Source organism: Cololabis saira, chromosome 18 (assembly GCF_033807715.1).
Source record: "Cololabis saira isolate AMF1-May2022 chromosome 18, fColSai1.1, whole genome shotgun sequence".
In the NCBI taxonomy this organism is placed as follows: domain Eukaryota; kingdom Metazoa; phylum Chordata; class Actinopteri; order Beloniformes; family Belonidae; genus Cololabis; species Cololabis saira.
In genome coordinates, this window is record NC_084604.1 from 20,413,392 (window position 1) to 20,431,129 (window position 17,738).

Genomic DNA, 17,738 nt, shown 5'->3' on the forward strand with positions numbered 1-17,738 from the left:
TGGAAGCATGGCTGCACTCAAAACACACCAAAAACTATAACGTTAAGAATAATACCTATTTTGATTTCTCCTGCAGAGAGTGTTCTCTGTTGCCCTGAGAAGATTTGCTGAGAAAGGTGTCATTTCTTGGCTCGCCAGATCCAGATCCTGCACATTTACACACTGAACAGTTTTTATGCATCAGCCTTTGTGAGCTTCACTAAAGCCTTTAAATTCTTGGCCTTGCTGGGCCTGCACTCGCAGAACAGGCAGTGAAACTGGTCTGACAGGATGGACCACCTTTGCTCTTGTCTGTGTCTTTTTGTGCAAAATAATAAATAAATTATTTCATCCATAAAATAAAGGTTTGGGGGTAATTTTGTCCTTTGCATGAATTAGCATGAATTCTCACTTTTTAAAGCTCACTTTATACATCTGTGGGTTGGTTTGCGCCAACTCCTGTGCGTCTGGCACACGTGCACCTGCGTACCAGACTTAAATGAACGTCTGATGAGTGACAGACTGATTTAATTTCAAATTCTGCCCATGGGTCCTGCTATGACATCATCTATAGCTCTTGAGCTTTTGGTGATACTAATTTTAGCCCAATAATTATATTGAGTTGTTTATGCTTATGAATCGTATTTGTAATTTCAGCACAAGCCAGAGAAAGGCTTGATTAGATGCTCGACGTGAAATCATCACCAGAGATCTCCTTCGAACACTTTAATGCCCGCCGTGTTTGTGTTTTGCTGTGAAACAAGAAGAAGTTACTTTACAAATCAGCAACCCAAGCCAAACAAATACAACTATTGGTTTAACTGAAATGATATTTTATTATGGTCAGAGAGAATAAAACATGTAACGGTATGACTCACACACAGAAATGTTGATAACTCATCAGTCAACGAGAGATGCTGAACAGCTTTAACAGGCGTATTGCAGTTAAGAAGAACATTCCAGTTGAGCTAAAAAAAAAAAAAAAAGAAAAGAAAAAAAAGCTTGAAAACATACAGAAACGACTCCTTGCCAGGTTAAACTACAAAAATAGAGGAAAGCCTGCTCCTTCAGAAAACTAAACTGAACACTGCATAAAGACCTCACTTGGCAGGGTCAAGTGTGTTTAGATGGGGCTGGAGCAAAGACCCCCTAAGTGCAAGAGGTGCAAACTCTGAGGCTGTTTATTTGTGAGGTGTGCTACAATTTAATGACACTTATCAACAACACAGAATATCGAATCACACACCTCCTACTAAGGAACCGAGAGACGAATAATGAGGGCTTATCATTTACAGAATCAGACAGAATGTGATTCCTTAAAAAAATAAACAGTGCACCGAGTCCCAGTGTCTGAACACATGTACAACAGTTCTCTAAGGTGCAGCAGTGAATACGATGCTTTTCTACAATTTACAAGTGAGCTTGCATGCTCTAATTTAAACTCTCAGGTTATAGTCGCGCTATCTGAAAACATACTGATCAACATGTATATAAAATACATTAATGCACGAGAATAAACCATGAAAACTAAATCCATAGCAGTGAGGTCTGGAGAGGATGATGGGGAGGTCTAGTGGTTAAAGACACTGGTATAGTTCTGAAGCTCACATAAAGAGTCCAAAGTGTTGTGTCCTTAATCAAAACAATAAAGCTAAACTTGCTCAATCATTATTGGCATGATGTGTCATTACTTATGTTTTTTGTTGATGGAATTGAACCAGTTAAAGATCAGAAAGATTGGTTTGAACCTGTATTGTAGTTACAGACCCACATGAAAAGACACTGAGGTTTATATATACAGCATATTTTTATAGATATTAAGCTGAAAAAAAGGCTTTCCATTGATAACAGCTATAAGTGCAGTGTTCAAATATATACATGTTAATTTCACTGACGTGAGTAAGCTACTGACAACTGTAGATTTTGTTTTGAAAAGCCTTTTAAAAGTAGATTGAAGTTTATTTAATAAAATATTTCTTAATAGGGCACTATATACAGTTAAAACACCCCTATCTGTCTTAAAAACGTGTCTCACAGTGTTTCTCCCTTTTGCCATCAGAATGTGAGAATCTGCCTCATGAAAACAGAAAATATTGAGTTCAATATTTTCAGAGTTCAGGGGTGCAGAGAGACTTTTCAGAGGCCTTTTAACAGGAGACAGCTTCAGAGAACGTACAGTAAATGCTCCTTCAACAACCGCTAACATTATTTTTCAGAGGCTTCAGTACAAATATTAGTGCTAAATGGTCTGTGCTTTCCTATTGGAAGTTAAATCTCTGTCTGGGGTTTACAACACCAGACACCAGACCAAAACGTTTGGAGCGCTGAATCTCGCTGGGAGCGGAGCTGCGATGTCCGATGCAAACCTCGTGCTACAGTCACACGGCCCTCCCTCACTTCAAGGGGATCCTAAAACACAAAGCCCTCTCGGTGTTTAGATTGAGCTTCTTCGTTTATTGAGTCTTCTGTAGGTGTTGATGCTGTGCAAGCCAGTGGACACGGAGCTGATGCCTGAGTGGCGATTCAGGCTGCACACGCAGCCATTGGAGTGGAGTGTATTGGAAAAAGCCTCTCCCTGCTCCATGTAGGTTTCTGAGGTGGAGAAGTCACGTGGGATGATCATAGGTATGGAGTACTGCAGCTTCTCTCTGCTCTTGTACCAGAGACAGGAGCACATGGACTGGAAGTGAAGCACCTCGGCGTAAACGTTGCGCAGGCCGCGGCTTGCTGTTCCTCCGCTGCTTCCGCCGACTGCGCTCCCGCCGCCGCATCCAGACGGCGTAGAGGAAGGGGAGGCCGGGTCAATGGAGCAGTTGATGTGTCCTCCCAGTTGACCGTTGTGGGCGAGAAGAGCCCTCTGCTCGGCATCCCTCTTCTCGTCCTCGGCGTTCATTGTCATGAAGCGCAGCACTGCTAAGTTGAGGAAGGCTCCGATCACAGCCAGACCTGTCAGGATGTAGATGAAGCTGAAGGCCACATAGTCCGGCTGGTTCTGCAGAGCCCCCTCATTCTGCAGCGCCACATAGTCTCCAAAGCCGATAGTGGTGAGCGTTATGAAGCAGTAGTAGTACGCATGTAAGAAGCTCCACCCCTCAAAGTAGGAGAAGGCCAGAGCCCCCACACATAATGTGCTCATGCAGGAGATGAAACCGACGATCACCATGTTAACCAGGGAAACTTCAGTGTGCCTCATTCCAAGGCACTTCTTCAGGCGGTGAAGCAAGCACCTGACGAAGGTGTTGATCCGTTCACCCACGCTCTGGAACATGACCAGGGTGAGAGGGATGCCCAGGAGGGCGTAGAGCATGCAGAAGACCTTCCCTCCATCTGTGCTGGGGGCTGCATGGCCGTATCCTGAAGGAAAGTGGAAGAAAGAAGCAGGGTTACTGGGGCAGAACTAATTAAATCTACAGTGCAGAGGACAGGGGTCTAAGAAGAGAAGGCTGGAGGCTGCAGAGATAGTCAAACCTGGACTTGACAGATATGAATCATTTGTATTCACTGAATGGCTCTTCTGATACATTCAAACACTCTTTATTTCACAGAATGCAATTGGAGATGAGAATGCATGGCTGGGCAGAAGCAGGACGGGCCAAGTATTGATGTCATGTATGGGAGAGAGGCCTTGAATAATTAATTGACAATTGGTCTCTGCAGAGTGGCTTCAGTTAAAAGAGCATTTGCAACTAATTAGGGATCAACATTCTTCTGGATCAAATAAACAGTGCTCCAAAGGGTAGTTGGAAATACTGATCTTAATTTATTTCAAGTAAAACAAAATACCTTCTTTATAGAGTCGTACTATGAAACTTTAAGTGTTCAACCAAATCAAATGAACAGTTACATAGCCTAGACGACATTAAGAAAGAAATCTGGCTCAGAGCTTGGAATATCAAGTTTAGGTACGAAGTTTTGAATAATTCATCAACCGAAAGACTGAATTTGTGAGACACGCATACCTGCTAGGGATATGTGTGCTTTCTGAAAGGACTGCTTTGACATCACATTCTCACAACTTCAGATGTGACATCTGTCCTTTGGCCTCACGAGACACTCACATGCAACACAATTACTACTTCAGATATTTTCCTGTTGCAAATGGGAGCTGGGAGATGACGTCCCTGATAATGACGGGATTCGCAAATGGAAAAAGTTGTCCAATAGCGTCAATGTAATTATTTCTGGGCTGATTTAATTCCAGAGGCTCTGGTTTTATTGTCACACCGATCTGGGCCGTTGAACCATCTGTTTGTCTGATGCCAAATCTGTTTAGCGCTCTCCCAGCTGTTCAGCCAAAACAAGAGTCATGATGACTGATTCATCTCTTTGTCGAAGCCAGATCTGATCACCTGGCACAAAGATCATTGGCTACCAGAGTTTTATTCCATTTTCACGGACAGAAAAGTGACTGATGGAGAGTCACTTCTCCGTGATGTGAGTATAATGACTCCTCTCAGTCTTCCAATTATGATCCTTACAGTTGTTAAGCAGAGAGCCTGAGTCTGCAGAGCAGACCTTGGTTCATGGATCCTCACACATCTCTGAAATAAAGTCAGATTTAGCAACGATAAAAGGTTTTAATTCATTTGAAATCATTTTCTCCATTCTTAAAAGATTTAAAGCAGCACAATGTAACTTTCAGCTTTTGTTGAGTTTGGCGGCTCCTTTGGACAAAAGCGGTATTGCTTTACCAGAAAGAACACTACATTTCCCATGAGCACCAGCGCGTACTGCCGGAAAGATCCTGTCCCCAACGCATGCATTTGTTTTGATAGTCAATGAACGGGACAGACTTTCAAAACCACTTTTCTGTATTCAGCGGTCGTTTGCAGGATGGATAGTGAAGAGGTAATGTATCTATTTTTGGCTAAACAATATAATATGACAATGTTGAAAATCACTAAGTTCAACTTGGTTTTATTAGTGAAGTCACCCCTGCCCCTCTGTCCTGTTTCAGCGAGATAATGCGCCCCGAACTACAAACGCTCTGGTTTTGTTCTACTGCACCTTTTTCTTGTCACGTTTTTTAGAGGGACTTCGTCATGAAATTAGTAGTCCAACATACTTACTGACAAAATTAAAAAATACTTTATAACCTGTGAATAACTGAATGCCCATTCCTTATATTTTGCAGATCAGCCCTGCACAATTTTACTGTTCTCAGGAAAAATACTAGAACCCAAGACGAATCCCCTGTATGTGAAAACATTCTAATTTTGATTCTTATTGAACATTTGTATCATAACAATTCTGTCTCTCTCGTCGGACATCCCTCCTCGTCTTTCATCTCATGCCAGCGAGTGAACGCCGGGCCAATGTTTATTCTTGTCCAGGCATTTTTTTTAAAGTTTTTTTTGTCCGGGCATTTAGCTTGTTACTCTCCCGCTTTCTTTTTTTCGCCTCCTCCGATAAAACTTTTATTTTCTTCGTTTTTTCGCTGCTTCGGCCATGATACCAGCTTCTCCTGAGCTCTGCGCTCCACGCCCAGACCAGCTTTCGTTTCGACTACGAATCGGGAAGGAGGGGGAAGTGACGTATGCCGTAAAGCAGTCAAAGTCGTAAAAAATTGTAGTTTTTTAGTGTGGAAGGGTTTCTACCATGCTCCTGCAAGTTACATAGTGCCAGTGGAGGCGATACAGAAGACCCCCTCAGATCACGACAGAGGTGTCATTAAACCTGTTGGAAGTTGAACGCGGACCATATTATTCAGGCTTCACATGTGTCATATGTTGACGTTTTTTTCCAGGATTCCGATTGGCTAGCATGACTTTATGCTTCACGTTACACTGCCCCCTGTAGGTTTTGCTGCTCATAGCACCTTAACAGCGGATTTATCCGGGTTCGTGTAAACAAGAATATTTTTCAAAACGTAGAGGGGGAAATATCCGTTTTTGTAAATACCCGGCTATGTGTAAACGTGGCCTAAGTGCTAATTCGTTTTTTTTTATAAGAGAATGTAGGATTTTAATAATTGTATAAATAAATAATTGCACCCTTTTTTTTTGCCTTAAAAATATTCTGTTTCAATCATATTTGTCTGCTGTATTTAATGATTTATCAGTTTCAACAAGCTTTTTATGTTACAATATCAAAATCAAACTATTTGTCTTTTAACATAAGCAAGCCAACAATTAGCTATTTAATAAATGTTTATGTTTTTTCCATCCATTACTTTGAACATCTGTGTTTTTATTATCGGTGCAGAGTGAGATGTTAAGGTGTTCTCCGTGGATAAACATACCGTAGTTTAATATGTTTATATGTATATGTTTATGTTTCCATATGAACAAATGTTAAATTGTGTTAATCCAAGCTCCTAGACTGCTATTAGGTCCATGGTGCATGCAACAGTCATATATGGACCCAGTCCAACCTGATGCAGAACTGCTACAGATCAAAAATCCAATATATAGCAATTTCTCAGACCACTTTATAAAATGTATTAGGGTTAGTGATCCTAGATGGTGATGCCTTTTTCTTTTCTCCTCTGTGGTTCCAAGTCTCTGTTAGCCTTTAGCTCCCCATCATGATTCCTGATTCTCCAAACTGAAAGTTCTTTTTGCCGCTTTCAGCTTCAGGTGAGACACTAACGACTCTTAAGTACTTCTGGGTTTGACAAAAACATGTAATTACAGTTTTAAACAATACCACCTTGTACAAAAGAAATGGCAAAATAAAATGCTACCAACTGTCCAATTTTAAGCCTTTATTGTGACATTACAATTCGGACATGTGGACACATGGACCCGTGTGTTTACTTCAGGGTAAGAGCTTTAACTGCAGTTGTAGCCTCTGAACCTCCTCCAGTGATACCAGTAGTTTTTCTACAGTGGATGCTGGTCTTACAACATACATCACCTCTGGTCTTTCTCATAACTAAGCGGCTTGCCTTTTCTTCTGCAGAAACAACTTATCTTGAATACAAATACAAGTCTACTGCAACTGGTCAGCCTGCTTTTGTTACATTGCACGTCTATGAATACTAATGTGTTCTTTCTAATAAATATATATTAAAATCATAATATACTGAAGAATATTTGCATTATTGCTTCCATTTGTGGCAGTGCAGTTTGAAACCTCTTTTTTCATGCATTTCAATTCGTTTAGTATTCTCCCCTTCAGCATTGCATCAAAACATTTTATTACCCTCAAAATGGTTTGCCACTTATGCAGCGGCAAACTGTCGGTGCCTTCAAAATGTTAAGCGTAGGTTCTGTATCAATTGTAATATGAATGTAATTCGGTACCTAATTTAAAGAGTTTTTCTTTTGATACCCATGTAAAATAAAAGGGTTTTCTGTCTATGCTCCAAACAGTGGTCTGTGGTGAGGAAATAACTAACTAACTAACTAAATAACTTTGGGACAACATTGACTCAAGGTGAGTGCCATCCATCCATCCATCCATCCATCCATCCATCCATCCATCCATCCATCCATCTTCTTCCGCTTATCCGTTCCCGGGTCGCGGGGGCAGCAGCCTCAGCAGAGAGGGGAGTCCGAGGCGTTCCCAGGCCAGCCGAGAGACATAGTCTCTCCAGCATGTCCTGGGTCTTCCCCGGGGTCTCCTCCCGGAGGGACATGCCTGGAACACCTCCCTAGGGAGGCGTCCAGGAGGCATCCGGTACAGATGCCCAAGCCACCTCAGCTGACTCCTCTCAATGTGAAGGAGCAGCGGCTCGACTCCGAGCTCCTCCCGGGTGACCGAACTACTCACCCTATCTCTAACCCTGCGTTCACACTGAAAGCGGGCGTCATAGGCTGCCGTTCATTTTCTATGAAAACGCGCGTCGAGAGGCAGCGGGAGCAGCAGAGGCAGCGGAGACGTCGGGAGCAGCCGGAGCAGCGCGTCAATTTGAATTTGAAAAATCGGAACTTTATGCAAATGAGCAGCGGCGACGCCGAAGCAGCGCCCAATCACAGACCCAGATTCCCGAAGCGAGAAACCTCAATGCAGATTGTACTTTCGTGTACACACAAATGTACACTCATTCACATGCACACAGGAGCAGAGCTGTGCACTAACACATTTATTTTATCAGGAATTAATATATTTCATCCAGCAAACTGACATTTTTGCTGATTTGACTGCCGTTTCTACCTGAACTGCTCAGGTGAAACACGTAACTGATAGTTGAGGAGCTGTATGGTCTAAACGATTTTATTTGCTACATTGATCCAACGCAAAATAATTAAAAACCGTGCTTATTAATCACAATACACAGTTTAAACATCATGACCAAATCCGCTCCGACCCGGTGTGTCAGTGATCAGCGCAGACAGACTGCAGCTTCAAGCCTGAATTATAGTTCTGCGTTAAATCGACGGCACTCAGCCTCAAACCGCCCCAGCACATGCTGAAGGTCCTGGTCCGATGAAGCCAACAGGACAACATCATCCGCAAAAAGCAGAGATGAAATCCTGAGGTTCCCAAACCGGATCCCCTCTGGTCCCTGGCTACGCCTAGAATTCCTGTCCATAAAAATTATGAACAGGACCGGTGACAAAGGGCAGCCCTGCCGGACTCCAACATGCACCGGGAACAAGTCTGACTTACTGCCGGCAATGCGAACCAAACTCCTGCTCCGATCATATAGAGACCGGACAGCCCTTAATAGAGGGCCCCGGACTCCATACTCACCGAGCACCCCCCACAGAATGGCACGAGGGACGCGGTCAAATGCCTTCTCCAGATCCACAAAACACATGTAGACTGGTTGGGCAAATTCCCATGAACCCTCGAGCACCCTGCAGAGGGTGTAGAGCTGGTCCAGTGTTCCACGACCGGGACGAAAACCGCATTGTTCCTCCTGAATCCGAGGTTCAACTATTCTCCTCTCCAGTACCCTGGCGTAGACTTTCCCGGGGAGGCTGAGTGTGATCCCCCTATAGTTGGAACACACTCTCCGGTCCCCCTTTTTAAAAAGAAGGACCACCACCCCGGTTTGCCACCCCAGCGGTACTGTCCCCTTCCTCCATGCGATGTCGCAGAGGCCTGTCAACCAAGACAGCCCTACGACATCCAGAGACTTGAGGTACTCAGGGCGAATCTCATCCACCCCCGGTGCCCTGCCACCGAGGAGCTTACGAACTACCTCAGTGACTTCAGCTTGGGTGATGGATGAGCACGTCCCCGAGTCCACATTCTGGGCTTCCTCAATGGAAAGCATGTCAGTCGGGTTGAGGAGATCCTCGAAGTATTCCTTCCACCCTCCAACGATGTCCCCAGTCGATGTCAACAGCTCCCCACCCGCACCGTAAATGGTGCCGGCAGAGTACTGCTTCCCCCTTCTGAGGCGCCGAACGGTCCTCCAGAATTTCCTTGAGGCCGACCGAAAGTCTTCCTCCATGGCCTCCCTGAACTCCTCCAAGACCCGAGTTTTTACCTCCAAGACTGCCCGAGAGTGAGAGTTGAAGATGTGCCTGACAGAAGGCTCAGCCAGACGTTCCCAACAGACCCTCACAATCCGTTTGGGTCTGCCTGGTCTGTCCAACCTCTTCCTCAGCCAGCGCATCCAACTCACTACCAGGTGCTGATCAGTTGACAGCTCAGCCCTTCTCTTCACCAGAGTGTCCAAGACATGCGGCCGAAGGTCAGATGAGACAACAATAAAGTCGATCATTGACCTCCGGCCGAGGGTGTCCTGGTGCCACGGGGGGGTGAACATGGCGACTGAGCTGAGGGGCTATAAACAAGCCCACACCAGCCCGCAGCCTCTCACCCTGGGCAACTCCAGAGTAGTGGAGGGTCCAGCCCCTTTCAAGGAGATGGGTTCCAGAGCCCAAGCTATGTGTGGAGGTGAGCCTGACTATCTCTAGCCGGTATCTCTCAACCTCACGCGTGAGTGAAGCTGCCTGAACTTGTTGACAGATCCACCAGATACGGACCAGTTCCTTATTTGCAGAGTCCTTGGACCACACTTTCTTCCTGTACCCAGGACATCTGAGGTAGGATTGCCTAGGGATTGGGATTGCCTTTTCAAAGATAAATGTTCAATGTAAAGTTGATTTACAGATGAAAAGAAAAACAAAGTTCTCTTGATTCTGAAACATTTCAACAGCTTTAAGACAGTATTCCTAGAAAGTGCCTTCTCGAATATGATGGACAACCATGGACTGCACTTTTACTTCTGCAGCTGAAAGAGAGCTGCCTGTGATTTATATGTAGTAAAACGTTATCTTCGGCTTTTCCTCTATTGTAAAGTACAGCATGATTCAGCTCTATACACCAATCTGTTTAGCTTTGACAATCTCTGTAACTGCATCCACTGAAAGGAATTTCCTGCCCTTTGAAGGATGACACCATTTCCCTGTTGAAGGCAGAGTAACAAAAGAGAACATAAGGACATGGGCACATCGTGGGACAATCCAGACTTTCTACGCTGGGGTCCGTTGCTTTTAATAAGAACCCTACAGAGATTTGCGAATGTGAGGGTAAAGAAAGGCCAGCTCGAATATGCGTGGTTCTCCACGGTGCTTATTATACATTCACTGTGGAGTGAGCAGGACATTTTGTTCAGGTGAGGACAGAGACGAAGCTGCAGGCCTGTGACGAGCTGTCTACAGCAGGGAGCAGCTAATCGAGACGCGGTGACGACCAGAATGACAGCAGTGCTTGTCAATAGCAGACGCTGGAGTTGGAGGCGACAAGGCAAGCAGTGCTAGCATGATGTGAGGAAGTGAACATGTCCCACGTGACAAGTCTTTCCTCCCTCTTTCCTCTTCTGTCCCTCCCCCAAGCAGTGACAATGTTATCAGAAGACAGGACGTCTCCGTTGGATTGTAGGGGCACACAGAAGAAGCCGCTGCTTGGTCATTTGCTCCATTTAAATGGATTACAGTTGCAGAGTTGCAGCCATGTCCCTCTGAATGCTAACAGAAAGACAATGCCCCAGAGAGGTTTTGGTGATTTCTGAAGAAGCCTGACTCATAATCCTGCGGTCTGGAGATGAACCATTAACACTGAATATGTTTGGTTTCAAAATAGCAGCATCATTACGAGGGAAAGACCACAAACCACTAACAGCGGAAATAATAACAACAATAAAAAGAGAGAAAACATCTGGGAAATTACAGGCTATTATATTTTTCTTGAGGAAGTAGTCATTCCCTTATCTCAGATTCCTCATTTGTGTTGGGACTGTTGCAAAATGACTTTTGCTCGAACCTGAGGCTGACTGTTTCATAACATAATTTCTGCAATTATCATGTGAAAGAAAATATGAAAATTGCATAACAGTGGAAGGGGATAAGAGCATTTAGACGACTTATCAGGCAAAGCTAACAAGCGGGGGGGGGGCTTCAACAGATCACAGGTGCACCCTACTCTAATTTCTCATTCCCTTCTCACCGCTGCTTCTCATTACTGAACCTGAATTCACAGCTAATCATTTGAGCTAATCGGCAACTGGCTTGTTTAGGGGAAGATAAATATCTTGTTATGTTAGCTGTGCAACTCTGAAAAGCTGCCAACATTCGGAGATTTGATTTCAAGACTTCGATTAGACAGTTACAAATTCATATCACATTGTTCAATCTTCCTATATTCATTGTTGCAGTTTCATTCAGTGGCGATAAGTCCCTCGGTCAGACTTTCTAAATTAAATGTCTGATATCTTCTCATTCGGCTCATCTGTGGTCGAGGAAAATGTGAAACTTGTCTTGGTTGTCATTTCATCTTTTAGTGCTGCGATAGTTTGTCTCCGAAGGTGACAGCTCGGCGAGTACACTTGTCTCCCCCGGGTGTCTGCTTCTAAAAAAGCGGCACCGACAATAACAACAGCATCTGAAGTCTCCATTACACTGATTAATTAGGCTGGGATTGAAACGGGCTTTGAAAATACATCAAAAGAATGGCATAATGTAGATCCTGGGGCCCCCGTTCTTGGGCACTCAATTAAATTGTCATTGATTACCAGGCACAGTTTGTTCTCACCAAACAAGACGAGGAGCGCGACCCATTCATCACGCACAAGGGTGGACGCTCTCTTGAGAAGGAGGTGCATTTATCAGGGCATTTATTATTTACAGTACCGCTCATTTGTTAAAAGTGTAACAAAATACATATCCTATTACATTATATACAATTTATAGTATTTCTGATCAGACAGACGGCCTTCAGTGCAGACTGTGACTGCAGAGTGACGGCGTTGCTCTCTCCCAGCTTAACGGATAATGTCCCCAGACGTCTCTGCAGCCTGCAGACCAAGCAGAGCCACCTCCGTAATACACGTCTCACTGCCTGTTTGTGTGTCGACTGCTGGGTTTTATTCAAACCTAATTTATGAATATGTTATCTCCTAGCAAGGAAAAAGTAGGTTTTACCTCTTTTAAACACTCAAATATTTATTTTGAAGAGAAAGGCTTTGGCTATGAAATCTTTTATTGCCACATTACAAAAATTGACATTAAAAGTCTTTATTTTGTTGGTTTTTCACATGCATAACTACAGATGCATTTAAGAAAGCATCAATATATTGACAAAAAAATGGTTCCAATAAGGGCTAAAACAAACCAAAATGATGTAAAACAGAGCTCTGAGACTTATCTATGACTAATCCATGAGGGGAAAATTATTTTCCCAGTTACTGGATGCACTTTAACATCACTCAGCACACGGTTCTGATGTCAAAGCTCTAATTAAACTTTTGTAGTTCAGCCTATGAGTAGCATATTCTTTGGTGTTACCAGGGTTGAAAAACTTGTGATAATTGCGTCCACAAGAAAATACAACCAAATGCACACATAATCTGAATTTCTGTTGGAATGGTTTTGTTATTTTTGGGCAAGCTTGAAAACCGCAGCGTTGAGGCTGGCATGATGAATTCCTCAGTGGCGGGAGGGAGGCAGCAGGGAAATAAACCTGCTCTGTGATGGAGATTACTTTGTTTTTGAAGATATTTTAAATGAGTTAAGGATTACATTTAAACATTTTGACACTGGTCAATTCCTGCTAGAGGAACTCTGTCAAATATCTGTCATACTTGCCTTAGACTTTAATCCACTGGCTTCAAGAAGGTGAGCTGAGCTGGCTCACTTTTTCTCAACCCTTGTTTAAACACTGCAGCAAATGTTGCCTTATGTACATTAAAATCTGGTACTTAACAGGAAAATGCAACAGAAACACCCAAAATAATTACAGCTTGTCTCCATCATGCTCTTCTTCTTTTAATTAATTCATGGAATTCTCAAAATAAAGTTGAGAAAATAGAATATTTTCACTATTTCACATCAAATGGTTTTTATTCAAAAAAAAATGCCCCGGAGGTATTTGTATGTAACATATGAAACGGGATTTAGTCAACAAAAGTGTGAATGATTTCTGTGAGGTCGCCAAAGTATTTGTTCATGTAACATCAAGAGTTTAAAAGTTGTTACATTTTTAAAAAGGAAACATTAAAGAAAAGCTGTTGCTTTACCTTTTTATCATAAAGCACTTCGGTTGGCCATGAGGTTTTATATGTGCTATATAAATAAAGCAAGTCAAGTTTATTTATATAGCACAATTCAACACAAAGGTAACACAAAGTGCTTTACATCGACATTAAAATTGGCAAGACATAATTAGACAGTAAATAACAAATAAAATGAAATAAAATTATGAATAAAATGATAAGAAAAGAAGTAAAATAATAAAAAGCACAAGTTGTTAAAAATAAGGTCAGTAGAGTACAGCAGATAACTATTTAATTTAGGAGTACACTTGAGTAAACAGTAATGTTTTTAGGCCTGATTTGAAGGAGCTGACAGTTGGAGCAGACCTCAGGTCTACAGGAAGTTTGTTCCACCGGTGAGGAGCAGAATAACTGAACGCTGCCTCACCTTGCTTGGTTCTGGTTCTTGGGACACACAACAAACCAGATCCAGATGAACCTCAGGGGTCTGGGAGCTTCATAGGAACTAACAGATCAACCATGTATTTTGGTCCAAGACCATTCAGTGCTTTGTAGACCAGCAGTAAGATTATAAACTTTATCCTTTGACTCACTGGAAGCCAGTGTAGTGATTTCATGACCGGTGTGATATAGTCCAGTTTCCTGGTGTTTGTAAGGACTCTGGCGGCAGCGTTCTGGATCAGCTGCAGCTGCCTGATAGATTTCTTGTTAAGGCCTGTAAAGATGCTATTGCAATAATCCAACCTACTGAAAATTAATGCATGAATAAGTTTTTCCGTGTCTTGTTTAGACAGAATCCCCTTAATTCTAGCAATGTTTTTTAGGTGGTAATAGGCAGATTTAGTGATAAACTTTAGATGGCTGTTGAAGTTCAGGTCTGTGTCAATAATTACACCAATATTTCTGGCTTGATTTGTAGCTGTTAATGACATGGAGCCAAGGTGAGCGTTGATCTTTTCCCTTTCATTTTAAGGGACAAAAAAGATCACCTCTGTCTTTTCTGCATTTAGCAGGAGAACATTCTGGCACATCCACTCATTGATTTGATGAATACAGTTACTCAATGAGAGTAGGGGACTGTGGTCACGTGGTGACACTGAAATGTAGAGTTGTGTGTCATCGGCATAAGTATGGTAGGAAATGTTGTGATGTTCCATAATCTGAGCTAGGGGTAACATATAGATGTTGAATAGAAGCGGTCCGAGAATGGACCCTTGAGGAACCCCACATGTGATCTTGGTTCTCTTAGACTCATGGTTTCCAATTGACACAAAAAAGGCCCTATCTTGCAAGTAAGATTTAAACCATTGAAGTACAGTGCCGGTAAGTCCCACCCACTTTTCCAATCTGCTGAGAAGAATGTTATGATCAACTGTGTCAAATGCGCACTGAGATCCAGTAATACCAGAACAAAAATAAAGCTGACACTGACATAACCTGTAACCTGTAACCAAAGATTGTTCACTTAGGAATTTTCCAATATCATGTATCTTATCTAATGCTTTACAAACGGACTAAAAGACAAGAGTAATACCACTTCTGACTGTCATTCTGATGTGTTGGTTGAAGAGGCGCTGATAATATTGTGTTACTGAATGGCAACGGTCTTCTTATACCACTTGGTGGACTTCCAATACGCTTCTCCACAAAACAAAAGCAAAACCCTGACTTTGCGACAAAGGTACAGCTGCGGGGGACCAGTGTTCTTCCTTTTATGAGCTTAACTCTCCTAGGTCTCCCTCTGTATCTAGTCCTGCGAGACTTCTCTTCAAAACAAAGAAGAAGATCTTGAAAATAGTCAACAGAACACAAAGGCAGCAGTGATCATTCAAATGATAATTCAGTAATTTGTTATGATTACGGTAAGTAGTGTTACACAACCAATCAATAAGGGCAAAAACAGCTGGAAACTACATTTTGAGGACTTTAAATTGACAGATTACATCACACCCAGCACTGCCAGAGACGTGCAAAAAAAGAAGTGTTGTGTGAAAGCGTGAAAAGGTTTTTTTTTTGCCAGTGTTTTTCGTATTAGAGGTGTTTCCATTCCAGGTTTTTCTTTGTGATATTCAAATTTTGCACAAATCTAAGGGTAATGGAACACAACTCCTCTATAGGTGTACTTTGTTGTGTCTGAGACCACTATGTGACATGATGTTAAGAGGTTGTAGTATTATTACTTTTGTAACCATGTTGATGCTCTCCTTTCTGTATTAATGAGCTTTTATTCTCCACCTGAGCTTTAAACACCACTCACATCTCCCACGAGGGGAGTTTTTACCAGCCATTGTTTATGTAATGCTCGGGGTCATGTTGCAGGTCTCAATATATACAGGTATTTTTTCCTCCACATTTTTTTCATTTTCAATTTCAATTTTAATTCAATTTTATCTATATTGCATTGATCACAATACAAGCTGTCTCTATATGCTTTCCAGAGACCCAAAACACGACCCCCGAGCAATTATTACATAAACAATGGGAGGTAAAAACTTCCCTCCTATATAAAAAGCTTTGGCTGTATACACAAAAACAGCTGTGTACTTTACACCTGCAGGGGGGAAAGTAACTGGCTTGCTGAGAGGACTGTTGGTAACACTGTAGTTGCCTCTAAACAAATTCCTCCTGCAGAGCTGAAGTTTTTCTCAGAGGTGTTACTGTACACACTCACAATATTCAAGCCTATATGGCCAGTATGTTTTATAATAATAAAAATGAATTTAATTTATAATGCACTTTACATTCGATGAATCTCAAAGTGCTACAACATTCAAGGCAAGAAAATCAAAAAAGCAGCAGTATCATCACTAAAATGTAAAAAAGTCATAAAAATCTATGGCAAATCATGAATCATAGCTGGCATATGCTTTCCTGAAAAGGTGGATCTTAAAGGGGACCTATTATGAAAAACACGTTTTTTCTTGTTTTAACATATATAAAGTGGTCTCCCCTCACCCTGCCAGCACAGGAAAGATAAAATACCATGGAATTCTGCAGGGTCTGCTCCCCCCGCCTGACTGAGTCTTCCAGTGTCACGTGACTTTTTTTGGGCCATTCTGAATCTGCGCCTAGGGTGACGTCACCCTAGGCGCTCATTTCCATAGGTCGGCCCCCGCTGCTGAAACCACGCCCACAACCAGCTCTCTACGCCGGCTGGAGCTCCAGCCATTGTTTAGCAGCGGTGGCTGTTTCCACAGCGAGGGACAGTTAAGATGAGGTTTTGCATCGACACTTACCCTTATAAAAGGATCAGTACCAACAGCACGGACCCGGCAACTGCACACGAGTCAGCGGTAAGAACGTTATTTTTTTACGTTATTTATATTTGTCTACAAGTATGATCTTTGCATGGGCTAAGTATTTAGCTTAGCTCGGAGCTCCGGGGCCGCTCACGGACCGGACCGGTGAGGAGCCCCAACGGGTACCGTAATATATTTATCTTCTGTTCATTTCAGATCTTCCAAGCAAAAGGCTGATTTATGGTTCCGCGTTACACCAACGCACAGCCGTGGCGGGGCGCCTGGAGCGGACGGAGCGACTATGAGAAGGAGACGCTGCTCCCGGGGAGCTGCTCCGCAGAGGCGGGCCCGAAAACCTGTCTCTGCCCGAAGACCGGGCGGTGGTTCCTCCGGGAGGAACCGCCTGCCCGAGCGGGAGCCGAGCGTCGGCTGCCGCTCGGGCAGCGGGCTCCGTCGTTTACTGTTGAAGGAGCGCGGCCAGAGAGCTGCGGGCTCTGCCCGTCGCAGATGCAGTTCTCCTGGTCTGATTGATCAGGCTCGGATGAATGCAGAAACTGAGGATGGGGATTTCGATGGGTTTGATTAATGTAATAACTTAAATAAAGCACAATCAAACTAAGTTTTGCTCCCGCTCTATTTTTAAATACCACACTTGTATGCTTGTGTGTGTGTGTGGCTGATTTATGGTTCTGCGTTTCACCAACGCAGAGCCTACGGCGTAGGGTACGTGCCGATTTAACGCAGAACCTTCCCTTAGAATGAAGCACAGAAAAAGGCTTTAGAAGCGGTAAAACTATAGACATGGCTCACAGGCTGAATTTCTGATGTATGTAGAAAAAACAAGCTTTAGGTTGTTTTTAAGACATTCAAGGCCTTTTTAAAATATACATTAAATGCCATAATATGTCCTCTTTAAGTCTACTCTTGAAAGAGTCAATTGACCATGGTTCTCTCAGGTGGGCGGGGAGGGCGTTCCACAGTTTAGGGGCAACGGAGCAGACAGCCTGGTCTAGTGACCAGTTTAGTCTTGGTGGGTTTGAGGAGGTTGTTCTTGTTTGAACGAGTGCGGGTGGGGGGGTGAGTATGGATCAGCTCCTTGAGGTAAGGGGTTTTGTTGCCATGGATGC

General features: G+C 43.1%; 1 protein-coding gene across 1 annotated transcript in view; it reads right to left on the reverse strand.

Moving 5' to 3' along the window:
- Positions 1–820: 820 nt before the first annotated feature.
- The window catches only part of kcnk3a (potassium channel, subfamily K, member 3a), a 54,047-nt gene continuing 37,129 nt past the window's right edge, over positions 821–17,738 (reverse strand). The window contains exon 2 of the mRNA XM_061707134.1: positions 821–3,333. Coding sequence (XP_061563118.1) covers positions 2,414–3,333 — 920 coding nt within the window. The 3' untranslated portion in view covers positions 821–2,413. The remainder of the gene's footprint in view (positions 3,334–17,738) is intronic.